This window comes from Penicillium riverlandense, assembly GCF_028828495.1.
Source record: "Penicillium riverlandense strain IBT 135883 chromosome Unknown utg000003l_segment0_segment0, whole genome shotgun sequence".
Classification (NCBI taxonomy): domain Eukaryota; kingdom Fungi; phylum Ascomycota; class Eurotiomycetes; order Eurotiales; family Aspergillaceae; genus Penicillium; species Penicillium riverlandense.
The window spans coordinates 1,245,844-1,272,729 of NW_026643196.1; the positions used below are offsets into that span (position 1 = coordinate 1,245,844).

At 51.5% G+C, this 26,886-nt stretch overlaps 11 protein-coding genes across 11 annotated transcripts; 7 read left to right on the top strand and 4 right to left on the bottom strand.

The window, feature by feature from the left end:
* Window positions 1-331: 331 nt before the first annotated feature.
* Window positions 332-1,507, top strand: N7474_004137 (putative RTA1 domain protein; the record flags this gene model as incomplete). Its single annotated transcript, XM_057195552.1, has 4 exons — window positions 332-353; window positions 402-501; window positions 558-707; window positions 763-1,507. The coding sequence occupies 4 exons, from the start codon at window positions 332-334 to the stop codon at window positions 1,505-1,507; spliced, it is 1,017 nt and encodes a 338-aa protein (XP_057052948.1).
* A 157-nt stretch (window positions 1,508-1,664) lies between these two features.
* Window positions 1,665-3,409, bottom strand: N7474_004138 (uncharacterized protein; the record flags this gene model as incomplete). The annotated part of the gene is made up of 5 exons (XM_057195553.1): window positions 1,665-2,571; window positions 2,624-2,953; window positions 3,001-3,074; window positions 3,127-3,148; window positions 3,213-3,409. The coding sequence occupies 5 exons, from the start codon at window positions 3,407-3,409 to the stop codon at window positions 1,665-1,667; spliced, it is 1,530 nt and encodes a 509-aa protein (XP_057052949.1).
* Window positions 3,410-4,981: 1,572 nt separating this feature from the next.
* Window positions 4,982-5,686, top strand: N7474_004139 (glutathione S-transferase family protein; the record flags this gene model as incomplete). The annotated part of the gene is made up of 1 exon (XM_057195554.1): window positions 4,982-5,686. One exon carries the CDS (start codon window positions 4,982-4,984, stop codon window positions 5,684-5,686), a length of 705 nt encoding a protein of 234 aa, XP_057052950.1.
* A 658-nt stretch (window positions 5,687-6,344) lies between these two features.
* Window positions 6,345-7,146, top strand: sec11 (signal peptidase complex catalytic subunit SEC11; the record flags this gene model as incomplete). Its single annotated transcript, XM_057195555.1, has 4 exons — window positions 6,345-6,619; window positions 6,794-6,830; window positions 6,893-6,925; window positions 6,979-7,146. The coding sequence occupies 4 exons, from the start codon at window positions 6,345-6,347 to the stop codon at window positions 7,144-7,146; spliced, it is 513 nt and encodes a 170-aa protein (XP_057052951.1).
* A 293-nt stretch (window positions 7,147-7,439) lies between these two features.
* Window positions 7,440-10,325, top strand: N7474_004141 (putative ubiquitin conjugating enzyme (UbcB); the record flags this gene model as incomplete). The annotated part of the gene is made up of 8 exons (XM_057195556.1): window positions 7,440-7,466; window positions 7,546-7,662; window positions 7,784-8,172; window positions 8,506-8,848; window positions 8,908-9,148; window positions 9,200-9,318; window positions 9,369-10,160; window positions 10,218-10,325. 8 exons carry the CDS (start codon window positions 7,440-7,442, stop codon window positions 10,323-10,325), a joined length of 2,136 nt encoding a protein of 711 aa, XP_057052952.1.
* Window positions 10,326-11,754: 1,429 nt separating this feature from the next.
* On the top strand, window positions 11,755-14,760 carry N7474_004142 (glycoside hydrolase family 95 protein; the record flags this gene model as incomplete). The annotated part of the gene is made up of 10 exons (XM_057195557.1): window positions 11,755-11,899; window positions 11,968-12,050; window positions 12,123-12,207; window positions 12,284-12,482; window positions 12,520-13,239; window positions 13,307-13,471; window positions 13,534-13,586; window positions 13,678-13,856; window positions 13,923-14,091; window positions 14,144-14,760. The coding sequence occupies 10 exons, from the start codon at window positions 11,755-11,757 to the stop codon at window positions 14,758-14,760; spliced, it is 2,415 nt and encodes an 804-aa protein (XP_057052953.1).
* Window positions 14,761-15,828: 1,068 nt separating this feature from the next.
* On the top strand, window positions 15,829-18,231 carry N7474_004143 (putative GTPase activating protein (Gyp3); the record flags this gene model as incomplete). Its single annotated transcript, XM_057195558.1, has 1 exon — window positions 15,829-18,231. The coding sequence occupies one exon, from the start codon at window positions 15,829-15,831 to the stop codon at window positions 18,229-18,231; it is 2,403 nt and encodes an 800-aa protein (XP_057052954.1).
* A 317-nt stretch (window positions 18,232-18,548) lies between these two features.
* On the top strand, window positions 18,549-20,418 carry N7474_004144 (choline transporter-like family protein; the record flags this gene model as incomplete). The annotated part of the gene is made up of 2 exons (XM_057195559.1): window positions 18,549-19,022; window positions 19,072-20,418. 2 exons carry the CDS (start codon window positions 18,549-18,551, stop codon window positions 20,416-20,418), a joined length of 1,821 nt encoding a protein of 606 aa, XP_057052955.1.
* A 288-nt stretch (window positions 20,419-20,706) lies between these two features.
* On the bottom strand, window positions 20,707-21,473 carry N7474_004145 (uncharacterized protein; the record flags this gene model as incomplete). Its single annotated transcript, XM_057195560.1, has 3 exons — window positions 20,707-21,143; window positions 21,203-21,344; window positions 21,399-21,473. The coding sequence occupies 3 exons, from the start codon at window positions 21,471-21,473 to the stop codon at window positions 20,707-20,709; spliced, it is 654 nt and encodes a 217-aa protein (XP_057052956.1).
* Window positions 21,474-22,525: 1,052 nt separating this feature from the next.
* On the bottom strand, window positions 22,526-23,801 carry N7474_004146 (uncharacterized protein; the record flags this gene model as incomplete). The annotated part of the gene is made up of 2 exons (XM_057195561.1): window positions 22,526-23,469; window positions 23,543-23,801. 2 exons carry the CDS (start codon window positions 23,799-23,801, stop codon window positions 22,526-22,528), a joined length of 1,203 nt encoding a protein of 400 aa, XP_057052957.1.
* A 1,014-nt stretch (window positions 23,802-24,815) lies between these two features.
* N7474_004147 (uncharacterized protein) lies at window positions 24,816-26,739 on the bottom strand (the record flags this gene model as incomplete). The annotated part of the gene is made up of 2 exons (XM_057195562.1): window positions 24,816-26,037; window positions 26,096-26,739. 2 exons carry the CDS (start codon window positions 26,737-26,739, stop codon window positions 24,816-24,818), a joined length of 1,866 nt encoding a protein of 621 aa, XP_057052958.1.
* Window positions 26,740-26,886: the final 147 nt, after the last annotated feature.

A 26,886-nucleotide genomic window follows, 5' to 3' on the forward strand; every position in this document is an offset into this window, starting at 1 on the left:
TTGGGTCCACGTTGTCTGCGCCTCGCCCCGAAACTTAGGTCGGCTCTCAGCCTTGCAAGTGGGTTCGGCGGGGGCCGCCCCTGGTTGGCCCGTCTCACGCGTCAGGGCTACTGTAATGGGCAAATCTCGTTTTCGCTTATTCTTGGCTCCCAGCGTCCATGACGACGGACGCGACTATATCTACTAGAGTCCGTCCCAGCTGATCTTGGAACGGTTCAGACAGTTGAATCAACGAACTTCCGGGTCCGGGCATACTTGAACCAACTCTCATCACCAACAGTCTTTCCTCTGATTTTTCTTACCTCCCCTATCTGCTCTCCTATCTGCCACCATGTTGGAACCAAGGTCATTCCGTAAGTGCGACACCGCCGCTTCCAGACTAAATGTTTAACACGACGTAGAGCCCGGCAGTCTGTGGTTCTATGCTCCGAACAAAGGTGCTGCGATCGCCTTTGCGATCCTGTTCGCCATATCGGGACTCTTCCATCTCTTTCAATGCTAGTATGTCGTCCGCGCGGCCCTAAAGAACTCATCCACAGACTAACAGTTGGCCGCAGCAAATATAAATCCTGGAAGGTGACATCTCTTCTTCCATGGTCGGCGCTCCTCTTCACGGCAGGCTTTGTCCTGCGCAGCATCGCAGCATTCGGGCAATGGGGGAACCTGAACATCTTCATTGCGAGTACTGTGCTTCTACTGGCTGGCCCGTAAGATTAGACCCCCCTGACCTCTCTATATTCCTAACTAAAAAATTACAATCAGACCTGTCTACGAAGGAGCCAACTACTTCATCCTCGGCCGCATCCTGTACTACATCCCGTACCACTCGCCCATTCACCCAGGCCGGGTATACACGACCTTTATCGCGCTAGGAGTCGTAATCGAGGTCCTCACAGCAAACGGCGCCTCGCGCCTAGCCAACAGCGACAACCCCAGCTCCCAGGAAATAGGGAAAGGACTGCTCAAGGCCGCGCTCATCCTGCAGATTGTGCTGATGGCAGCATTCGTCGCGCTAGCCGGCAAATTCCACTCAAATTGCTCCCGCGCTGGGGTGCTGAACCACAAAGTCAAGCGCGCTCTGATAGTCTTGTATTGCAGCTGCACACTCATCACTATCCGTACCATTTACCGGACGGTCGAGTACTTCACCGAGGCTAGTCTGAGTGTCGCCAATATTCACAGCCTGAGTCAGATCAGTCCCATTCTCAAGCAGGAATGGTTCTTCTACTTCTTTGAGGCGACGGTTATGTTTTGCAATAGCTCTATGCTCAATATCTTCCATCCCATGCAATGTTTGCCCCGGTCGAACAATATTTATCTTGCGACTGATGGTGTGACTGAGATCGACGGGCCAGGATATGAGGATAAGCGCCACTGGGTCCTTACGGTCGTTGACCCCTTTGATATTGGTGGGATGTTTTCCAAGCGAGATACACAGGATAGATTCTGGGAGACAGACGCAGCCCAGAAGAACGATGAGTCTTCCCCTCGTTCACAGGAGGCATGAGATATCATGTTGTGACATAACTCGCCATCTCTCCTCTGACTTTGCGAGCGATGATCTCTTTACTTTTTCGTTTTCTCGGATATTTCCTCTGGTTTATAGAACATTGTTAATGGACTGTCAGTCCCTTCAAACTATACACGACAATAATACAGAAAAATCAAAAATCATCCTCATCCTTCCCCATCTCCTCCTGAATCTCCGAACTATACCTGGCAAAGGGACTCCGCCTTCGGATGCGCTCTCCATAGCAAATAAACAAGGGCGGCACGACACAAAACACGGTCGCCGCGGCAGCCAGCACAGAGATCGCAATATTAGCACCCAGTCCATCAAACATCTGCCGCGTAAACAGCGGAAACGTCCCCGAGAGCATTGCACGCAGAAACGCTACCGCTGCCGTAGCACTAGCTGAATAACTCAGATAGCTATCTGAGATGTACCCATAGAGCACTGTATCCAGCTCCGTCAGAGCATAGCCAACAAAGACTAGGGAGATGGTAGGCACAATCCACGGCGCGTCCGGGCCATGCACTTTCGGTGGGATGGTCCAGCCAAACCACCACAACCCGATAGCTAGCACCGGTGCACCAATAGCCAGGCCAACCAGCTTGTCTTCCGGCTTGACGATCTGACCTTTTCGTCTGCGCAGCGTGAAAATGTGATTATCCAATACGCGGGTTAGGGCACTGAAACAAGTTCCCAGGCCGATTGCCATGAATATCAGGGAGGCTTGGGAGGCGGAGAATCCCATGGATTCATAGATCGGCTGTAGTGCCTCAGTAAAGATGTATACAAGGGCGAATGCAATGGCGATGATCACGGCAATGGTGAAAATAATTGGTTCTTTGAAGAAGAGCTGGGCTGGCCGGAAGAGGGCATCCTTGGTGAAGGCGTATAGAGAGGGTGAATGGTCATGGTTCAATGCTGGGGGAATTGCTGGTTCATTTGCACGCAGTCGTTTGACTTCACGGGCAAGAAGAAATGAAGGACGGGACTCGCGGATTAAAGAAAGGAGGCATGCTATCAGGCCGAGGATTGTAGCGTAGATGTAGAAAACCCATCTCCTACATTAGGTTAAACTCAACATCGACGATACTCGGTAAACAGGGTACTTACCATCTCAGCCCGGCAATGATATAACTGCTCATGATCGGCCCAATAATCAACCCAATATTCGACGCAACCGTCCAAATGAACACAACCCAAATCCTTGCCTGCGAGTTGAACATATCTTCGATGCTTCCCCCGGCTATCGTATATGGTATTGCAGAGAGCATGCCCGCAAGCACTCTCATGATGATGGCTACACTCAGCACGGGAGCCAGCCCGATGACCATGCAGCAGAGACTGCTGAATCCGCCGCTGATGATGTAGAGACCTTTCCGACCAAAGGATTCGGACCATGGCGGGAGCACGATGCTGCCGACTACCTGACCAAGGAGAAACCTGCAAGCTATTAGCTTGGGCCTTCAAATATGATTTTTTGCTCGTACACGGTCACGAATGAGAACGTGGAGAGCGTATGGCCCATGCCATATTCGACGCGCGCTTGGGACGCTACCGCTGCCTATGGAAATTGTGAATATCAGCCAATGGAGATACACATTGGTTTGACTTACTCCCGCGGTACTCGTTGCAGTTCTAGATTAAACAAGGGTACTGATTAGCCACCTAGAACTTTCGGATCGATCGGGGTCACTCATACATGAAAAGATCCAAGAGACATATCAGTCCCATATCATAGCACTTCCGGCGAACAGTCCAGTTTCGAGGATGTCTGGGGTTATCTCGCTGCCATCGCACAAACTGGCCGTCCGCGGTGAGCTCGAGATTATGCTCTTGCAGGAGTTTTCGAATGAGGGGCTTGGGTTCGCTGTCGAGCAGGGAGGAGTTTGGAGGCATATTGAGCTGCGTTTGAGAAAGTCGTCACAGTTAAACGTTGAAGCAGCTCATGACATGGTTAAAAGTGATTAAAAAATCGTCACGCCTTGGCATGCCCCTTTAGCATTGACCAGTTCTACATCGTGGCCGGAGCTCCTCGTGTCAGGAATGGGTGTGCCCCTTGAATCATTTGGTGTGGATCTGCACTTGAGAAGACGCGTAGGATCCTTGGACTTAGCACTATCTGAGATGGTACAAATTTAGAAGCTCAAGTACAGATAGTCGGTCTTGACCTAAATCCATGGCCCTTTTCTGAATCCGTGGCTTATAAGATTACTCTATTTTATGAAGAATCATCTGTCTATCCCCGGAGACCCGGTTTCCAAGGGTCGGGTGATTTCAACATTCCTAAGAAAATCTAGGGCCCCTTGATTGACGGAGATGGGTATATTCTCCGTCTGGCTGAATATCGATAATTATGAAAGACAGAAACCCATTGCAAGACTGTGTCAAAATATGTAGTTATTTTTGTATAGTTGAATGCCTCTCGAATTGGACAAAGGCGGCCCGCTGGAGAACTCTGTTTATTGAAACAATTCAGATTTTCAAACGCAGAGTCGGCAAAAGCTAACTGCATTGCCTCTGCAGCAGTCAGTTGGCACCTATTCCTCACGTGCCCTGCCAATAATCACCGGTGCAGACAGTCCTAGAGAGCTTCCCAGCGGCAATGCGGCGATGAACAGCTCATCTAGTGGGCGTAACTTCGGCCGGTATAGTCGGGAATAAGGAAATAAACAACTATACTGAGAGCAACCAAGCCCGTGTGTACGTAGCATAACTTTTCAGGTCAACGTAAATTCATCTTAGAGCGTTTGCCACCAGGTGCAATCACCAGTATTCAGGCCCAGTCCAAAGAGCATGTGGGAAGTGTCGATCCACAGATCCAAGCAACCGAGGCGTTTCTTAGATTGCCCAGGGTGTTGGTCTTTGCGCGAAGCCGCATACTCCCTGACTTACCAGTATACGTCCACCTGACAGCACCGAGACCGCTGACTGACTCAGAGACAAGGGCACAGACCAAGAATATTATGAGATTACCGGCGGCTTTGGACTCCGCGACTTTTGGCTGGATAGATCCAACAAACCCGATATCAAGATCGCCAACAACAAAATTGGGAAGCAGAGACGTCCGTTAAACCGCAAACATTCGCTAATTCCGCATTTGTTAATTCGAGAACTGACTGTGTAGATCCCTTCGTATCTTTCTCAAGGCCGCATTCCCATCCCCATTTGGTCATTGAAGTCCTTTTCCCTGTTCCGACTTAGTGCATTTAGCGCTGATTTTGCTAACTGATTTAAGTAGCTACTCGGAACTAACAAACACTTAATTCCGCCTATCCACATGAGCAGGTTTCATAACCCAGTCATAAACCAGATGCATTTCTCTGACCGCAAGTATAAAAAGTGAGAACCGCCCCTAAAACTAACGATCTGATAGACCAGTATTCTTCGCTTCAGTAATTGCTCTTGGTACCCATTTGCAGTCTTGAACAATCCCCAGTCCCATTTCTACCACGCCATTCACAGTCCACAATGCCTCTGACGCTTCATCACTTAGGCCTCTCCCAATCCGAGCGCGTCATCTGGCTCGCCGAAGAACTCGGCATCGACTGCAAATATGTTTTTCACAAGCGCGATCCTATCTTTGCCCCGCAATCACTCAAGGACCTCCATCCCGCCGGCACAGCCCCAGTAATGGAAGATGACCCATCTCCCATTACCAACGCCAAGATCGTGCTGGCTGAATCGGGCGCGATTATTGACTACATCATCGCCGTCCACGGGAATGGGCGTCTATCACCCACCCCAAAGGACGGCGCCGACTACCCTCATTTTCTGGAATGGTATCATTTTGCCAATGGGAGTCTCCAGCCAACTCTATTCCGAGTCATGATGGCTCGAGGGTCAGACCCGAACTCTCCTGTTGTCGCGCGCACAATGGACAAGTGGCAGCAGCATCTCGCTATGCTTGATGCCCGATTAGCTGAAACGGGTGCCTACCTTGCTGGAAAGAACATCACAGCTGCAGATATCATGATCTTTTTCACCTTGACAACTATGCGGGGCTTTTGTCTTGTGGATTATGATACGGAGAGGCATAAGCATATCCTTGCTTACTTGAAGCGTGTTGGGCAGCGTCCGGCGTACCAGAGGGCGATGAAGATTTGTGAAGGCGATGATTTCATGCCTATGCTAGGCCCCAAGGCTGAGCCCTGGGCCATTATGAAGAAGCTGTAAGCTCATCGCCACCTTTTTTTTATACCCGCTTGTATTATACAACGTTCTCTCTACTCGAACCACGAAATAAAGCTCCAATCCATACTGACTTTTCTTTTCGCAGAGGTGGCTCAGCAAGCGACAAGAAAGATAAAGGCGCGAAAATGTAGATACTAGTCATTTATCCAAGCGGAATATCCAATGACCTAGTCTTTTGGAAATGAAAGTTACTTCTCGATAAATTATGTCTCGATGCCCTGATTTACGACATACTGAAGCATAGCAGCATTATATATCTCGACATCGAGCAGATCAATAATTCCCCAAACAAATAAATCCACAAAAGATATGGGTAGGTGTAATTATTAGAATAAATTGTAATCCAAATTAGACGACATTGCCGACTATGTATGTACACAGTAGGAGGTGTTGACGGACCGGCATTGTTGATAAGGCGGAGAGCGGCCGAGGCCACCTCTCCAACTCCGGTCAAACCGCTCAACTCTGGCCACACCTCAGCACGCGCCGGCTTAGAACAGTGAGTTTCCGCATCGACCATCTTGGTTTTCTCTTGAAACCCGCTTCATTTAAATTCTGGCCACCTGCTAAATATCTGTCCTTCCCTAGGGCATCCCCATCTCCCACGCCGCAATCGCCAGTCCCGACCAAACCACCCACCATGCTCTCATTCTTCGGCACCAGTGCCACCAATATGCGCCAGCAGGTCGGCCAAGCCTTAAATTTCGCGCTCGTTCTTTCCACGGCTTTCATGCTATGGAAATCCCTGTCCGTATTCTCCGCGTCGAGCTCCCCGATCGTGGTCGTGTTGTCCGGGTCGATGGAGCCCGCGTTCCAACGTGGAGATCTCCTCTTTTTGTGGAATAGGAGTCCGCGGGCGGATATTGGGGAGATTGTTGTCTATAACGTGCGAGGCAAGCGCGCAAAGTTCCCCCGGTATAGTGCATAGACTGACACCTCGCAAACAGGCAAGGACATTCCCATTGTGCACCGCGTCGTACGAACTTTGCCCGAGGTGGAGGGCAGCAGCGTGAAGAAGGTGAAGGAGATTACTATGTTTGTTCTACACCAGGAGACATCTGGAGTGGTTTGATCTGACATTGGACACAGGGATTCGGCTCCCAATTCGCATATGCTCCTCACCAAGGTACTTGCTCGCCCGAACCCTCTGGTCTAGGCCTTCAATGCTGACCACATCCTTGCTTCTAGGGCGACAATAACCCGTCAGACGACACCGAGCTCGTAAGTCCCAGTCTTGCTTTATCATCTGATTCTTCCTCATCTTTTCGCTACAGTATGCGCGTGGCCAGGACTACCTCAACCGGGAAGAGGATCTCGTCGGGAGCGTTCGCGGATATATCCCTTCGGTTGGATACGTTACTATAATGCTTTCTGAACATCCCTGGCTGAAGACGGTGCTCCTGGGGGTTATGGGTCTGATGGTGATGCTCCAGCGGGAATGATGACTAGGTCGGTAGTTTCCTAGAATGTAATTGGAGTGTCCAAAGAATACGGAGTGGTTCTCAAGTTGCCTATCTAGGAGTAAACAGTGATGCCTGAGGCCACCACTGACGTACCCCACTGCCTGCCGCTTTCAAGCTCCCTCGCTCGGTCGTGCGTGATTCCGGCTGGTCATATCCTTCGCTTTCTTTTCAAACATCTTGCATCTTCACTTCTCTGCATCGTTCTTCTCTCTCCTCCCTACCACTCCCGCCTATCTCGTGCCCCTCGGAGTTGGCAACACTCCGCACCCACCATGGGTAGCCAGAAGCGCATAGCCAAGGTATGGACCTTGGTATACCTCGAGCCTCTGCGGCTCTGACCTGTGTCATCAATCATCTAACACCTTGGTTCCCCTACAGGAGCTGGGCGAACTCGTCCAGTCCCCTCCGGATGGAATCACCGTCGAATTGGCCGATGAGTCAAACCTGTACGACTGGAAGGTTCACATGGAGGGACCAGAAGGATCTCCATTTGATGTACGCCTCTTATCGACTGCTCGATACTGTGCCTTGCCCAGATAAACCTTTTCGTCCCCCGCGCTCAGCCCGGAAGGCCCGCTCTAAGCCCAGAGTGATCGCGTGCCCCGCTTGGAATCAGAGCATGGAGATGGAAGAACATATCTCGCTTTCACTGAAATCAAGCACGCTGACCTTGATTTTCACCACGCAGAAAGGCAGATTCCTTATCAAGCTCACCCTCCCCACTGGATACCCCTTCAAACCACCAACCGTCTCCTTCGCCACGAAAATCTACCACCCAAACGTGACCAACGATGACAAAGGGAGCATGTGTCTAGGCATGCTCCGTCCAGATGAATGGAAGCCCAGCTCCAAGATTGCCGCCGTTCTAGAGTTCGCGCGACAGTTGCTTGCAGAGCCGATGCCGGACGATGCGGTCGAGGGGAGGATCGCAGAGCAGTATAAGAATGATCGGAAGCGCTACGAGGAGATTGCGCGAGACTGGACAAGGAAACATGCCACGTCGAAGTAGGGTGGATATATTCTGGCGTCCTTGTGTCTCTCACCGAATCAGGCTATGGGTGGTGATCTGGATTACGTCTCTTCCGGTTTCCGGCACCTATCTGTTTTAAGGAGGGCCTTGTTATCTAGGGAGTTGAAGAGCTGAGGATATCATATTGAGTTATTTGGTCTTCATGGCGTTAATGAATGGTATACGCTGTATAATTTCTCCCGGGTTATACAGAGCGCGGAATTTACGCCGCCATTTCATTTCTCCCCCGCATTCCCCAGCCCTAAGACGATGTAAACAATCTGCCTCGGGAATGGCGCAGAAGATATAAGATGATGTTGTCTCGACAGTGTGGATTGTCGACCATTCAAGAAAATTGCTGCCATGGCTATCATCTCCGACACAATAACTCTACTCACCCACCACCTGCCCGGCATCCTCCTCCTCGCCCTCATCTTCCACCTAACACGTAACTACCTGACTCCAGGCGCATCCGCTGTCCCAGGTCCATTCTTAGCAAAGCTATCGCATATATGGCGCTTCATAGACGTAGCCAATGGTCGCGCAGAGAGAACATTGTACAAACTACACCAGAAACACGGCGACTATGTCCGTCTAGGCCCGAACGTGATCAGCATACGGGATCTGGATGCGCTGAAGATGATTTATGGCATTAACCAGGGCTATAACAAAGTGAGCCGCTACCTTTGTTTTTCCCTGGTCAGCCATTCACTGACGGAGTCTAATTCTAGACGGATTTCTACCGCGTGCAGCAGCAGATGGCAAAGGGTAAAGCCACGCCCACGCTGTTCACAACAACGGATGAGGACTTCCATGCTGCTATCAAGAGACCTATCTCTGCGGCTTACTCGATGAGCACGCTGACGGAGTTTGAGCCGTTTGTTGATAAGACGATACATACTTTTTTTACGCGGATGGATGAGTTTGTGGCAAAGGAGATGGTGTGCGATATCGCTAGCTGGTTGCAATATTGTATGTTGTTGATGATATTCTTGGAGATTTCAACTGATGCTTACCTGATAGATGCCTTCGATGTCATCGGCGAGTTAACTTTCAGCAAGCCGCTCGGGTTCCTGGAACGGGGTGGTGATGTGGACGGAATAATTGCTGCTCTGGAAAAGATGTTGGACTACTCCGGAAAGGTAAGATATTTTGGCTGTTGAGCACGTCATTTTATCTGATAAATATGCAGATCGGTCAAATACCATGGCTGGACTATGTTTTCATCAAGAACCCCCTTCGACAATTTATCCAAGGAAGCTCGACGGGTGCCGGGGCACGTTTTGCACGCACTCAACTAGACGAGCGTCTCCGACAGATAGAAGAAACCGATGACAAACCAGCACATCCATCTCATAGAGACTTCCTAGATCGCTTCTTAGAAGCGAAAAAGACGCATCCGAATATCGTCAGTGATAATCAAATCTTCTCATACACGGTCAGCAACATGGTTGCTGGCTCTGATACAACAGCCATCTCTCTTCGTGCTATTCTCTACTACACGCTGAAAAGTACTCAAGTTACCGCGAAACTAAACCAAGAACTCACAGATGCATATAAAGAGAATCGAATCTCGCTGCCCGTGTCTTGGAAACAGAGTCAGGAGCAACTACCTTACTTAGATGCAGTCATCAAAGAAGCACTGCGCCTCCATCCTGCCGTCGGCTTGCTGCTAGAGCGCATCGTTCCAGCAGATGGACTCCAGCTTCCTCATGACGGACCATATCTACCCGCAGGCACAATTGTCGGCGCTAACCCGTGGATTATTCATCGGACTTCGGTGTTCGGAGATGACGTGGACGTATTCATTCCAGAACGGTGGCTACAGAAGGATGGCGAGACTGAGACAGACTATCACACTCGCAAACAGCAGATGTTAAGGGCGACATTCACATTTGGAGCTGGGCCGAGGACTTGTATTGGAAAGAATATTAGCCTGCTGGAGATGTATAAGTTGATCCCGTCGATGTTTCTCAGGTACAAGGTTAGTTTTGTATCTCTTTGTGGAACTGGTTGAACCGGTGACTGATATTATCTGCAGATTGAGCTTAAAGACCCTGATGCTGAGTGGGAGATTGTAAATGCTTGGTTTGTGCGGCAGAAGAATATGGATGTTAAGTTAGCGAGGAGGGATATAGGACCAGTTTGACCTAGGGCTTGGTACTAACTGCGAAAAGAGTGTTCCATTGTGGTCAAGGTGAATACTCGGGCCGCGTTGAGTGCATAGTGAGCACACCTTGGAACACCAATGGCCCTGCTGCTGCTTCTGGTGAATATGCGCCACGTGCCCGCCGAGTGGTCGTCTGTAGGCATTTTGAGCATCTAAAGCAATATCTGGGTTTCTTCATAGCGGATACTGATTTGAGTATTCATATTGAGCACAAGAAGTACCATCACTCTCGAACCTTGATTCCATAAATATCGCTATACCGTACTAGCCTTTAGTTAAGCACCGTGTGCCGGGCTGGATGGCACTTTGCCAGTGTCTCAAACGGTGATGTTAGGTCCCAACACGAACTCCAGACGCCCGCCGTTCGCGATATCACCATGACTCAGCCAGCTCTTGTTCTACTTTTTCCATTGACTTTCAGACTCTGTACATAGAAGCTATCGATTACGAGGTTCTCTGCAGTGATTCGTAGGGTCTTGCCATTACCACCCACGTGGAAAGAAATGTCCTCAAACCATGGTGACAAAATCAGATAGATGGGCTGAGAGACAACCGGGCATATGCTGAGCATCTGCCAGAGCATCCACGAGTCCATGGCTCCTGCATCGGAGTTCCCGGGCAGCTCTTTGCTACCGGTAGCGTAGTTCTCATTGCTGTTAACTCATTGCTGTTAACGCGGGACTGGTTGAGTGACTTGTACTGTATCAGTGGGATGCGCAAGAGAATTCTAGGATTGGCAACTGGCTCCATACCATCAATTGCTGATCAGCTGTTAGCTTGGGAATCAGTATACATGATACTCAACCTGAGAGTACTTGTTCTACGTGGTACCAGCTGACAGGGGATGGATAATTAACCGACGGTCATGTCACCCTTGTGGAGCTGGGCCTGAAGGAGTTGATTCTACCACAGCCGATGCTGGGGTGCAAGAATGAGTTTGGGATGACGTGCTGGGGTAGATCGAGATTAGCGACAACCGTGTGAAGCTGGGAGCCGAAGTCCAAATACAATAGGGTATAAGATGCGCTGCCGATGCGAATTATTCGGAGGCGTCGACCTTCCTCCCCATCCCAAGTGTTAACCAGGTTGTCGCTCGACGCTCGTTGGTTCCATTAACAGGCGCTATGGGGTTCACACATTATTGGGGAGAAAGGATGTAGAACGGAGGGAACTACCTCATTCGGGAGTTCACCAGTCGGCTAATACCCCGCATTATGGCATCCGCCACATCCAGGAATAAAACACCCGACGGAAAATAGGTATGTTTAATAAGAGGGGATGTGAGAACAGTAACGACGATCAACATATATATATTTACCATTCTAGTCCAGAAGAATGGATAGACTGCGACGCGTGTTCAGTTCGTCCCACAAAGACCCTGAAAATTGCAAACTGCAATTGCCCAGCAATGAACATTTCAAACTCGTGTCGGCTGGCTCTGATAGCCATGAGCCTGGCCACAGTTGATGGCCTCAAGCTGTGGACACGGAAACCCGCCAATCCAAACGATATCCTAATGTCTGCTTATGTCGTCGGAAACGGAAAGCAGGGAGGTCTGTGGCACCTGGCAGTAAACTGTTAAAAGGACAACTTCACGAGCACGATGCTGAACTTACGACAGGCATGCCACTTGGCATTCCCGGTAATGACATCGTGAGCATCAACCACGACAGCCTGTGGACAGGAGGGCCTTTCAGTAACACGGTAAAACAATGCCCCAAGAACTGCTGCCTATGAGGTTAAGTTCTTCTGATACTGATTTTTTGCCCATGACAGAGTTATCGAGGAGGTAATCCCACATCGTCTCTGGCACACTTTCTTCCGGGGATTCAGTCCTGGATCTTCCAGAACGGCACCGGAAGTAAGTTTAAACTGTTTGATCCAGTGTATTACAAATAATAAAGCTCTATGTCCTCGACGAACTAACAACTGCACAGACGAATCAGCACTGTATGGCAGCAGCACGGATTACGGGTCATATGAAACTTTCGGCAACCTCACGGTAGCGATTGCGGGGCTGGAGCAGTATTCCAACTACAAGAGAGTCCTTGACCTCGAGACAGCTGTCCATTCGACAGCTTTCACTGCAAATGGCGCCAATTACTCCACGCAAGTCGAATCTTTCTTGGTAGCTGCGTAGATGCTCGTGGCCTATCGCTAACGTTGAAAACAGGTACCAATTGTGCTCATACATTGATCAAGTTTGCATTTATCATATCAGATCGACCAAAGAGCTTCCGGATGTGACGTTTGGCATGGTAGACAGGGTTCGAACCAATCCAGTCTCCAACTCCAGCTGTTCCACAGACGGCGTTCACTTCAGCGGCCGAACTGAAGCGGACGCTGGGTTTGGTAATATCGGCATGAAGTTTGATGCCCAGATTCAGGCCCTTGACTCGCGCGAGCTAAAAACCCGATGCAATGAAGACGGTACGACCCTCATACCTGGCGGGTCAGCCAAAAGCGTAACACTGCTCCTTGCAACTGGCACCGAGTACGATGCATCAAAAGGCGATGCCTCTAACAACTATTCCTTCCGCGGTCATCCTCCCTACCCAGTCATTATGAGAACCATATCCAAGGCATTGAAGAGGTCTTACTCGGACATGTTAAAGGACCACGTTGCCGATCACCAGAGCTGGATGGGCCTGTTCCGTTTGGAACTTCCTGATCCGAACCGCTCCGCAGATGTCGATACTTCAACGCTGTTATCGAATTATACCTGGGAGAACGGCGACCCATTTGTAGAGAACCTTGTCGTCGATTATGGGAAGTATATGTACATTGCATCATCTCGCCCTGGATCATTGCCACCAAACCTACAGGGCACGTGGGCACCGGATCTTTACCCAGCTTGGAGCTCGGATTATCATATTGACATTAACGTCCAAATGTGCGCTTTCGGCCGTGTGATGATCGTACCACGCTTGCGAATTTACTGACGTGGACAACTCTGACAGGAACAACTGGCATGCGGAGCAGATGGGGCTCGGAAACTTGATGGAGCCGCTCTTCGACTATATGACCCAGACCCTAGTTCCCCGTGGGACCGAATCTGCTCGACTATGGTATAATGCCAGTGGCTGGGTTGCCTTCTCAAACGTTAATACTTTCGGCCATACTGGGTGAGTTGATGAACTCTGTGTCTTTGATCCAATATTTCGATTGAAAGCCTAATGAAAGGTAGCCAGGAGAACGATCAAGTCTGGTCGGACACGCAACATGATGTGGCGTGGTTGAGTGAGTCTTGCAAATTTGCTCCTCTTGCATTAAGCGAGCTTTGAGGACTTTCCCCTGCTGTATTTTTGAATGGGTCTCTAACTCTTTGCAGTGGCATATGTCTGGGATCGATTTGATTACGGCCGAGATGTCCAATGGTACCGTTCAGTCGGCTATCCTCTCATAAAAGCGGTCGCGGGGTTTTGGTTGGATATGCTCCTGGAAGATGAATACTTTAAAGATGGGACGCTCGTTGCCAACCCGTGCAACTCTCCGGAGCAACCGCCTACTGTATGAAATGCCCTTGCCGCATTACGCTAACCTTCGCGTTGCTAACTAACAGCTAACAAATATTAGACCTTTGGATGCTCACAATCTCAACAAGTCATTTGGGAACTATTTGATCATGTCTTGAAAGGGTGGGAGGCATCTGGTGACACCGATCAAAGCTTTCTCAGGCGTATTAAGGATGCCTACGAGAAAGTCTATCAAGGCGTCCGAGTCGGAAGTTGGGGCCAGATCCAGGGTCAGTTCCTCTGCTTGAGCTCCAAGATGACTCGCTAATGTTTTCCCGTTAGAGTGGAAGATTGACATGGATGTCGAGAATAACACCCACCGACACCTCTCCCACTTGACAGGCTGGTACCCCGGGTACGCAATCGCGGGCTTACATGGAAACAACAAGACCATCACGGATGCCGTTGCCACAAGTCTATATTCACGCGGGAACGGTACGATCGACTCCAATACCGGTTGGGAGAAGGCCTGGCGATCTGCCTGCTGGGCTCGACTTGGTGTCGTCGACGAGGCATACTCGGAGTTCAAATATACCATTGACATGAACTTTGCGCCCAACGTGCTCTCCGTCTACACTACTACCGATGGTTGGCCGTATACCCAAGTCCTACCGTTCCAGATTGACGCAAATTTCGGATTAGCTGGTGCGGCACTGGCAATGCTCAGCTCTGATGTCGCTCAGTGGAACGGTGATAAGAACATACAGCGGGTTATCCTAGGCCCATCAATTCCACCACAGTGGGCAGGTGGCTCTGTCAAAGGGTTAAGGGTACGTGGGGGCGGGACAGTAGACTTTACTTGGGACGATGACGGGATGGTGTCCAAGGCAAAGCTCAGATCAAGAGATCTGCCGATTCAGATAGTCAACAAGGATGGGAAGTTATTGGCGGAAGTTTGAGATGATTTGACCTCAAGACAAGTATACAAGTATGCTACGAAAGGAATGTGATGGACAATGAAGAAATAAGTTTCCTACTATGAAGCCATGTTCCTGTACATTGGAGTATTTGCACGCTTGCGTGGTTTTGTGTCGGGCTTAGTGCCCTTTGTAGTAGCGGGTAGAGTTCAAATAGGTAAGTGCTGGACACCTTAGGTCACCATTCTAGCAGTCTTTGTCTCCCTGCACACCCACAAACAATCCACCATTTGCCTCAGAGGCAGGCATGGCCCTGTCATTTCCTCATTGTTTGGCATAAATTGCTTGCATAAATTGCATGGCGCTAAATTGTACCACAGTATGACACTTGGATTGTCCATCCTAACCTAGGCTTCTTAACCCTAAGTGAGAGCCATGAGCATACGCATCCAATGTTTTATCTAGGGGTACCTGCAGCCAAGCACACCAAGGGCGCTTGGTCCGCAGGCTCTGTGTGATGGGTCAGATTGGGATGTGGTCGGGGGAGCGTGCAAACAACCGGGGGTTGTCATAGGGGACCTGATCGTCATGGATCCTTCCGCCCTGCGCGTCGGGCCGGACAGGCACAGCCCAACCAAGTTTGCACGGAAGCTGGGGAAGGGATATCTCACATTGTGGTGTCTCCTAGACGAGTAGTAGGAGTGTCACTGGCTAAATAAATTACGTCTTAAACCAATGAAATAAAATGAAATATAGTAGGAACGGAGAACACGGACAAAACACGAACTCCCTACGTCATGTGCGGTCACGCGTCCATGAATTAGTTAGTTCGCCCTTTCTTCTTTTTCTCTCTCCAACCACCCCTAACCCCAATTTATTTCCGGGCAGGCTCCGGCAGTCAATCCTTCTTCTGGTTCCCAGTTTTTCACTCCTTATATTTCTGGTCTGGACAAACCCAACTCTCCTTTTGACCTCGGCGTACCGGTACGCGCCGCCTTGTTTTTGTCTCCGTTGCCCGAGTCTTCTTCACCTGGACTCTCCACCGACACGCCTCGCCAGCGACAACTCCATAACCAATGTCCAGCGGGAACTGCGTGATACATCGTGGCCATGGTCACAGAAAATGGCAACCCTCGATTTCCGCCTCCTGCAACTTCCGATCTCAGCGGACGGCGCAGGGTCCCTCATCCGCCACGATTGGATTCTCTAAAAATCGACCCCTACGCTTCACGCCCTGCTAGATCAGTTCCGCGGTCGACCCCGAGTTCTCCTCGCGCGCGTTCTCCCCTCCCTGTCGCGCCACACTCCGCTTTTGACGACCGTCACGGCCGGCCATTCCCGCCTCAGGGTCCCTCGCCGGGTACGAGGGACGACTGGAAGGCTGGGCGTGGACGGTCTCCTGCTCGCTCCTCTCCCTACTCGACAACACCAGACTCCCAATCTCCAAGATGGTTTCCTCCGCGCGAGGATAGCTTTCGCAAACCTCCGCTGCCCCGGGGCGGACTTCGTATCTGCATGTCGGCACCTCGCCTGACGGACAGAGAGCCCAAGGGATGTGACTCTCCAGATTATTCTCCACAAGATATAGGCCCGTATGGTCTACCGCTACCACGTTTTCCATCCGGTGGCCCCGCGGCCGAAGACGGTCCTAGGTCGAGCTTCAATTCGGCTTTGACATCGCGATCGAGCATTGAACAGGCCAGCGGGACGGAGCGTAGCAGCGTTCTGACCAAAAGCAGTTCTATCACGGATCTTTCACCCGATACTCCTGATGCTCCCTATGGCGCGGATGAGGGCATGAGCGTTGAGGGTGCGATTTCAATGTATCTGGATGGGTTCAGTGATGTGACCGAAGAACCTTCCTCGCCAAAATCTCACGTCGGAAGCAAGGCACCATCGCTGTCGCCTCCGCCCTCGCGTGACTCCTCTCCCGCAGAGTATCCACCGGAGTTAGCATCCCGGGATAATGGTCCACCGATACCCCCGTTGCCAGAGTCTATAGAGCCAATACCTATCGTCCAAGAGCCAGCGGACCCAGATCCAATAGTCACAGAGCCCCCAGCTTCAGAATCGACATTGCCAGAGACTGCAGTTGAACCTGTTGTGCAAGAGCAAACACTACCACAGTCCAACCTGGCGGAACCACCTTTGTCAGAATCTCCGACTACACCCCAAAGACAACCGTCAACGAAAGTGTTTATCCCAGGCCCGGTACCTCCTCCATTGCTTCCTGAAAGTGCCACTCGTGATAGCCATGGTTTCCGAAAAGCGACACAATACGTGACCCTAGAGCAGTATGAGTCTTGGAAAGGACCTTACTCCGAATATGTGACAGAGAGAAGGCTGAAATGGCAGAGTCTTTTTGAAGATCACGGGCTTCCTACGGTGGATCCGTCAAATTTTCCGCCCGCATCCACCAAAGTGAAGCGCCTTGTGCGCAAAGGAATACCATCAGAGTTCCGAGGAGCAGCATGGTTCTGGTATGCTGGTGGGTATGACCATATGAACCGAAACCCATGGCTCTACGATCAACTTGTACGGCGTGCCATGGAGTCTCCGAATAATGACGATAAAGAACACATTGAACGTGACCTCCATCGAACCTTCCCCGACAATCTCCATTTCAAACCCGAGACTGTGAACCATGCTGAGCATGCGGGCGGTAGTAACCCTCAGTATGACACTGTGAAGACGGAAACGCAGATGATCCTGTCTCTCCGCCGGGTTCTCTATGCCTTTTCGCTTCATAATCCCAAGATCGGGTACACGCAGTCGCTTAATTTCATCACCGGGATGCTCCTGCTCTTCCTTCCGGAGGAAAAAGCCTTTTGGATGCTTCACATCATCACCTCGGTATATCTGCCTGGTACGCATGAGATCAGCTTGGAGGGGGCAAATATCGACCTTTGGGTTCTCATGTCGCTGCTCAGGGACTCCACGCCGAACATATACTCCAAAATCGCCAGTATGTCAGGACATACATCTAGTCGAAGCAGACCACCTGCGCTCACAGTGCATTCGCGCTTACCGGACATCACCCTCGGATTGACCAACTGGCTGATGTCGGTATTCATTGGGACTCTCCCTCTGGAGACTACGTTGCGAGTATGGGATATATTCTTTTACGAAGGCTCAAAGACATTTTTTCGTGTGTCGCTGGCTCTTTTCAAAGCGTGCGAGCGGGATATTCTCGCCGTATCCGACCCGATGGAGGTGTTCCAAGTGGTGCAGACCGTCCCGAAGAAGCTCCTGGATGCTAACGCCCTCCTGGATGACTGTTTCTTGCGGCGACACCGTGTCGGGCAAGGTCGGATCGAGGAGCTGAGAGCTTCTCGACGGACGGCCGTGCGCCAAGAGAAGTTGCGCCGGTCGGTGGCCTTCAGCAAGGGTCAAATCAAGCCTGCTACAGATGACTTCCCGACTCGGATGCGGGCCCCGATCCCAGGTCAACACCGCGTTGTTGATTCCTGGCGCCAGTTGAAGCAGCGCGTCCCGAAGGGCGGACAGCGTTGATTGGATACCCGGATATTCTTTCGTTTCCATCATTTGCATACCCTTTTCTGCATAGCGATACCTATTTGGTTTTCTTTTGTCATGTTCCTTCTGTTCTCTACTGCTGTTATGCTAATTCCCCTTGTGAGCATCCAGCCTCTCGGCATTGAGGTATCCCTTGCATTTTTTGGCGTCTTGTTGGCCGGGAGAAGAAAAGCAGGGCTAGAATATTGCATTGTTGCACATGTGTTTTTGTACATAGACCCAGTTCATCGAATCGGATGATCCGCAGTCAATTATTCTCTATTATTCCAAGGAACACATCCCAGCCACAAGCCATGGATCCAAACCCCACATCGAGCTCCCCATCGCGCCTGCCCGATTTGCATGACGCCATGAGGGCGCGTCATGGATTTGTGTCCGCATGCGGAAAGCGCACGACCTCCTTGCATCGGCAGCATCCCGAATTTTTCTTGTCCGCGGAGAATATTCCCTACTCCTCTTTTCATTGCGTCTCGTGGGAATTCACGAACATTATGAGCGGACAGGCTGCGAGTTACTACAACCCGAACGAGGGCTTCGCTGGGGAGCCCCAGGATGGTCCACCGGCCCCTTCCAAGAAGACCAACGGCGTCAACAACGACTACCAAAATGGCGGTCAACCGTCGGGCGAGCCCAAGCCGCCGCCGCCTTACGGTCAGGGTCAGGGTCAGGGCCAGTATCCCCAGGACCAGCCGCCGCCGTACACCGAGTTCGACGAGGCTTTCAAGATCGAACGGCCCAAGTATAACGATATATGGGCTGGCTTGCTGGTCAGTGAACTTTGCCACAACATCAAGTCAAAGCTAATAGAGATTCCAGTTGATTGCCGTATTCCTCGGATATGTCGCAGTCTCCGGCCTGACTATCCACAAGTACGCGACCAATAAAGGGTTCAGCGGAGGGGGCATCTACGACTCGTCCAACGACTTTTCGCTCGACACCAACACCCTGGTGCTGTTTATCTTTGTTCTCTGCGTCGCACTCGGCTTATCGTGGGCGTACTTCATGGGCGCGCGCTACTTCACCAAGGCTTTCATCTGGGCGACAGGCATTCTGAATATCGTCTTCGCGCTGGCCACTGGCATCTACTACATTGCGAAAAGGGAATATGGAGGTGGAATTGTGTTCCTCCTCTTTGGCGTCTTCGCAATCATCTGTTTCATCAGCTGGATTCCGCGCATCCCGTTCACGGCGTTTATGTTGCAGACTGCCATCGATGTTGCGCGCGGGTACGGGCATGTGTTTCTGGTTAGTGCCCTGGGCGGCATCGTCACTGTCGCCTTTTCAGCTTGGTTTTCTGTCACGCTAGTCTCCATATACGTTGCCTACGAGCCGGATTCCACGGGGACCAATCCGGCCTGTGCAAACGGCGGCTGCAGCACGGCCAAGGTCATCGGTCTGGTCGTGTATGTAACCTTTGCCATGTACTGGTTTAGCGAGTGGCTCAAGAACACGGTGCACACGACCATTGCAGGCGTGTACGGCTCGTGGTATTTCTTCAGCAACTCCCCCGGCGGTATGCCTAAGGGATCGACTCGGGGCGCTTTCCGCCGTGCGACGACCTACTCCTTCGGCAGTATCAGTTTCGGCAGTCTGATCATCGCGCTCATCCAGATGCTCCGCCAGGCGTGCTCTGTTGCGCAGCGCCAGGAAGCCGCGCAGGGAAACCTGGTTGGCAGCATCTTCATCTGGATCCTGGGCTGTGTGATCTCGTTGCTTGACTGGCTTGTCACGCTGTTTAATCGCTACGCCTTCTGCCATATCGCGCTGTACGGCAAAGCCTATATTCCCGCTGCCAAGGATACCTGGACTATGATGCGTGATCGTGGGATCGATGCTCTGGTGCAAGATTGTCTGATGGGCCCGGTGCTGACTATGGGCTCTACATTCGTCGCCTATGTCTGTGCCTTGCTGTCCTATCTGTATCTGATATACACCAAGCCTCTCTACAACACCAATGGCGAGTTCACTCCTGTCATCATGGCGTTCGCATTCGTCATTGGCTTGCAGATCTGTCAGGTGTTTATGACTCCCATCGGCAGTGGTGTTGAGACCATCTTCGTGGCCATGGGCTGGGATCCTCAGGTTATGATCAATGATCACCCGGATATCTATTACAAGCTGGTGCAACTGTATCCGCGAGTGCAGCAGGCGATTCATGCTTAAACGGGCTTGAGGTTGGGTATTACTATTCGGTTACTGATGTTCATACAATAACTACAATACGCCACGGTTATTAACGGTTAGCCACAAAGGCAATCTTGCTACCATAAGAACAGACATACTTCATGGGTCATTAATAGCAAATCCTAAACTTTAAATAGACTAACTGAAGCAAAAACCAGTACTCCAATATAGACTCTCAAAAAACACAAGGCCCAATCAAGGTAGACAGAATTGAACAAAGGAAAGACCCGGTCCAAGAATGGATCAAGAACTCTCGGTGTTTACGCCTTACAGAGCAACCATGAGAGCCATAACAGCGGCCACACCCAGAGCGGCAACGCCACCATGCACAGCCGAGCCAGCAGGGGCAGCGCCCTGGAAGGCATTGAAGCGGCTAGCACTCGCGCCGCTGGGAGTGGGAGTAGCAGAGTGAGACCCAAAGAGCCCAGAAGACGAGGACATCAAGCCCATGGACGAAGACGGGTTCGCCCGGCTGCTGCTCGCGGGGATGTCAATGGGGATCTGCGAGACGCCCGGCATCATTGCCCTCTGGGTGCTCGCGCATGAGCACTGCGTCTCAGTCACGGTCACCACGCGCACCTCGGCGGAGGCTTCGGGCGCGAAGGCCCGCTTGTGGTTGACGGGTTCCATGGGCTTGCTGGCGTGGCGGTCACCAGTTTCCGCGTTGTCGCTCTTGCACAGGGATCCCGAGAGGTCGTCGAAAGCTTATTTTGTTAGTATATACTTCTTTGGTCATGTTCACGCTGCAAGAGGTCGTGCTTACTGATTCCAGAGCCGGAGCAGGTCTCCGCAATGTCATTGCCAATGGCGTCGATGACGTCCTTGTTGGCGCAGAAGCACTCAGCGCTAGTCAGGTCAGAACAGTCCGAGAACTGAGACGGGTCCGTGTTGTCGAGGATGGCTTCCTGTTGGAAGGTGTTAGTGACAGCTTAGTAGCTCGTATAAGGAGATATTCTTACCGCGCAAGCTGCGTAGTCACTAGTCGACTGAGCGGCGGCGCCAGCAATGAGAAGAGCAGCGACGAAAGAACGCATCTTGCTTGATTGGATGGTGGGTTTGTTTTGGGAGTAGAGGGAACGGAGAGGGAGGAGCGCGGTATAAGATGGGATAGCAGAGGGTAGAGCTAGAGAGAGGTAAGGAAAACAGCCAGCGCGGGCATGGACTCGACCACAGGCTTTAAGTATTGGCATGCCATTCATTAGAAATGAACAGAGTAAATATCCAATCCCTTGGTGACGTGCACATTCTAGTGCCACCTTGTTTCGCGGTCCTATAAACTTCTGCTGGCATGGTCGGATAATACGGCGCCCGACACATGCACAGAACAGAAACATGCAATGCTCCCTCTCTTCTTTGGGTCTCCTAGCGAGCGGCCTGGAATGGCAATGGAATGTGCCAGTTGCCATGTACATACATACGCGGTTCGTGCCTGGATCTTATCCCTGGCTGGGTAACTTCCGAGGAATTCCCCGTGCCAGGGAACGGACATTTAGGGTTACACGTACAATCGTATAAATTCTTATCTGGATCTACCTATTGCATTTGTTGAATGGAGCACTCTGGTGGCGGTGTTTGAAGAGGGAGCTTGTTGTAATACAGTTTAAGGTCAAATTAGGTCTACTTGAAGTGGGGCCTTCACGGTCCACTTATTTTGTATGCTGGGAGTTCCGCAAAAGCCCTTTGAGTGGCGGAGGCTTATCTATGGCAAGATACTAGGGGCTTGCCAGACGATGCAATGCTATTGAGATTTGGGTTCCTACTGTTGCCACAAACACTCCCAAACAAATTATATTTTCTCATGACGCTGGGATATTCTTTTGACATCCATTACATGGTCGAGAGGCGCAAGGGATGCTCTCTGGTATGCATTCCGAAGAACTTGTCAAATATAAATAGGGTTGACATACCTTGACAACAGTCGCCTGGAGAATATCTATTTCCAGAATGCACCGAAAACGCATATGCAATTGCCAATTCATATTTATGCACCGTAAGTCTATACAAGCGTAAAGGGTATATACAGCTCAGAAGAAACAGAAGAAAAGAAAACCATTATACACAAATCATCCATCAGTGCCGGAAGGGGTTACCGATGATCTTCAGCTGGCAACTCCGAAATCTCAGCCCGAGCATCCATCTCCTGAATAATATCCGGCCGGGTATTATTACCTTCGACTTCAGTGACGGGAGGAGAATTGCCGCTGCCGATAGCACTACTGCCTTCAACCTCTGAGAGGTCAGACCTATGCTTCGTGTTGGTAGGGTATCCATCGATTTCGGAGGGATTGAACATAGTTCCATTCTCTCTTTGAGAAGAGGGTAGGTAGGCCGGTGCTGCTCCCGTTTCCTGTGTCATTGCGCCACTGGTTTTGTCACCCGAACCAGCAGCGGCGGCGGCAGCTTGATTCTTCTTCCTCCTCATGAGGAAGAACATGAACAGAGCGGCACAGATACCTGCAACGCCCACCACACTGCCCACCACGGCGCCCGCAATAGCGCCCCCGGAGACCGATGAGCCGCCGCCGGAGTTGGTGCTGTTGTTGATCACGTCAAAGGTAGGAGTTGAGCCCGCCGGTGCAGCGGAAGACAGAGGCTGTTTCCCAGCGCCTGTCACATGTTCGTTTATGTAGACATCCCCGACTGTGCTGATGGGAACAACTTCGAGGAGTCCTCCTGTCGAGTAGCCCGAAATGGATCCAGATCCGAACGTGGTAATCCCCGTCGCCCACGTGGACATCCAGATCACGGTGTTGGTATCCGTGCATTGGAAGTCGGTGACTCCGAGCTCGGGGTAGGTCCATGTCACGCACTCCGCGGCCGTATTGTCAGTGCAGAGTTGGACGAAAGTGTTGTCCGAATATGACAAGAGAGCTGGCGTCGAGGAGATCTGGTCGGAGTTGTAGCAGGTACTTCGGAAGCCGCAGGCGGATGATCCACCGTCCTCCAGACAGCAAGCGACCATGCCACTGTAAATGGCGTCGGGAGTGTGGAAAATACAGTCGTAACCTGGGTTGCAGAAGACTCCTCCATCTATTTGGGTTCAGAGGCTCAGGTTAGAAAAACAAGCTGATTGAAACTAATCACCGAGTCCATTGAAACGAACCTAGTTGGCCGGACATGTAACCGCAGAATTCGGAGCCCATAGTCGATGTAAAGTATGAGATACCAGCGCTCAGACTGTATGTTCGCCGTCCAATTGCGCGCGGGAGTAAAGGTCCGTTTGTGGGAGCCGGAGGCTGTTGTCCCCCTCGACGGTCAAAATCATATACGGGCGTTGCTCGAGGCTCCTCGAAGGTGATCGCCTGAGCCGCCGGCACGAGCGCAAAAGCACCATAGCAGGCAGCGGCCCAGAAGTTGACCATTTTGTTTGACTGAGATGTGTGTGATGTTGACAAGAAGACAGTCAGGCTGCGAAGCCCATACGAGCGAGAGGGCGAGGCACCTAAAAATATCACTAATTAAAAGGGTAGGGGGCTAGCGCACCTCCGCCGCCGCCGACATTGAGCCTCGCGAGTTCCGTATCTTAGTGCCATTCTCGGTCAAATCTCCTGTTTTCTCCACTTCGGCCCTCCTCTCTACTGGCACAGGCGAAGAACGGCTTCACTTAGCGGCCGCTTGGGCCAGCCCTAACTACCCCCGCTAGGAACCTCCAGGTGGGTGAGACGGCAACGCGAAGGCCTAAAGGGGTATAGGATTTTCAGGTGCGAGATGGTTATTGGTCTGTTTTGAGCCCCAACAGTTGTTCGACTGCCCATCTGTCATCGGTGTCCTATTTATAACCATCTCCTGGGCTATCAGATATTATTTCCAGGTTATATTATTGACTGGGAAATTACGCTTCTTCTCACTTTCGCTGATTATGAAGCCCGGGGTCAATTGTTGTGTCCATTCACGATGTCACTAACTTGTTTACCCGACCGACATCAAACCTGGACTAATTATTATGCTCCTCAGAAGTCCTTCGTACAGTAAAGTGCCGAGAACGATGATGCGTCCGAGAAGATCGGGGTCAGACAGCTATTTCAATGGGGCCAAACGTCAGTCACTGGGGCAATGTGTTCCTCCACAGGGCGATCAGTGCCGATCTGGATGCCCGATACCAAGACAGCCAGTCCAGTTCCTCATTAATTGATTGTGATTGTCTATTCACGTCGAGAACTCGTTTCATGTCGTACCTGAATCGACTGTAATTGGCTATATTTCCTGAATACGAGCGCCATGGTCGGCTCACTGAAATATATTTCAAAAAGCAATTCCGGGTATACCAAACTATCCCTGCACCTCTACACCCCTCGTATATAAACAATAATAGAAACACGAAGAAAAAAAGAAAGAGTAACACAGAATCAAAAGTGTAAATACCCCTGAGAACCGGCTCAGAACTTCTCACTCGTGACGCACCGCGTCGAATTAACCAGCAGCCACGCCAAGGCCTTCACCACCATTGTCAACGCCTTGACGACTAGCTTTAAACCCCAAAACAATACCCGCAGCCCGCTGCGAGTAACACCCGGTAACTTCTCTCCCTCGCGCGCCGAGCAAGGGCCATAACGACCGTACTTCTCAAGATCGAATTCCTCCACGACTGGCTCGTTCTTCTTCTTTTTCTGTGCCGTAGACGACGAACGACCCCAGAACCTAAAGAACCCCCGTTTCTTGGGATCTCTCAGTGTCTGCGCGGACTCGATCTGCTCTGCAAGCTGCAGACTCTCTTCTGTGTCTTCGCGCTCGGCGATGGTAGTTACCAGTTTGCCTCGGAAAGGCATTGCGCGGGTGGCGGAGTCACGCTGCGAGGAGCCCGGGTGCAAGGACGGCGAGCCGATGAGCATATCCGCCAAAATAGGGTTCGTCGCTTCGTCCGAGACAGCGACGGCCATCATCGCCGCGATGAGCGAGTCGATTGCGTACAACGACGGGATCGTAGCGATGACAGCCGCGGGACAGATGGAGAGGGTCCTGGTGCCGAAATCCAGCGCCGCGAGCGGCTCATCCGAGTCCGTGACTGGTAGCGTCGACGTGCGCGGATCGGCAGCTTGCTGCGCTGCTTCCATGGCCGTTGAGGAAACTGGCCCCGTCACGATGATGGTGGGCGGCTGATGAGGCTCGGCATCACTGGACGGCGCAGAGACGGCGATGTGAAGCAGCCCCGAGGACTGAGATCGGACGGGCGAGAGTGGGATCCCCGCTGCGCCTACGAGGGCGGGCGGGTTCCGCTTTGAGAGCGAGGGGTGTCGAAGCTCGTACAGCCGGCTGTGCCGGTTCCAGGATAGTCGGCATGATTCTTGGGCGGCGGCGCGCTTGAGCGCGTTGGCTTCTACCTCTGCTGCGTCGGCGGGTGAGAGGTGGTGCTCTTTGCCTATTTCGTCGGCTTGCTCGATAGCGAGCATGGCTGCTAGTCTGGAGAAGAGGAGGGCGACGAGTCCGTCGTGTGGATGGTCGCGCCGGCTGCGCTCTTCCAGGCCTAGCATCATGATTGGGACATTGCTGTTCGGTTTGGATGGGTCTCCCCGTGACAGGGCGATTTCGTTCGTGGAGTATGTTTGGAGGGTATAGAATGGCTGTTGTGAATGCCCAAAAGTGAATGTTGCCGCGTCAGTTCTTTAGGTGAAAAGGTACGTTAGCAACTGAATCACGGCATTATTTAAGATGGTCATACTTTGTCATGCGTAAACTGAATGTCCCACAGAGCTCCGGTGGCCGTTGCCCATTGGCAGTCTCCCACAATATGCCCAGTTCCGAGGTAGACGAATACCGAATCTCTTCTGGCTCCAGCGCATCGGTTGGAAAGTTGAGCAGGCTCGCCGGCACGGTCTTCGGCCCTAGGAATTGATCGATATCGGAAGTCGTATTGAGTGTGAGCTTCTCTGGCTTGCGCGCAGCCCTTGAGGGCCGAGTCTCATTGGATTCTTGGAGACAATAGTGCTGCTGATTGAGGGCCACCTTGGGGTCGAACTGCGGGAACATGGATCGTATTGGGACTGGCGACATTGAGGACTGCGAGGACTGCGGTGAGGCAGCCGACGTAGGTGTCCTGGTTCTGCTGCTGATGGTACTGGGGCTATCACGCTGCCGCTGTGTATCTGCTCGGCGACCTTGACTTTTCGGTGTTTGAGGGGATATGGACTCATGCGATGGCTCCGGCGTAGATCGCCCAACATTTGTAGTTGTTTTCGAGCGCTGGGTATCCTCAATATTTTGTAGCGGCGCTCCCACCGTCTTGTTCGGATTTGGTCTGCGAAACGGGTTCTTGTTCAGCTTCACCTCCGGTGTGGGAGGCGGAAACAATTGGAACTGGCTCATGGCGAGGAAGGGTACAGCGATGCAAGTCTGGCGAGCGGACAAGGATGCTGGGTATTCTCTTATACATCACTCCCCGACACTTCGTGATGAACTAGCCCCGGCGGTTATAGTACTGGGGCCGCGCTGATTGGATGTGACCGGGCGAAC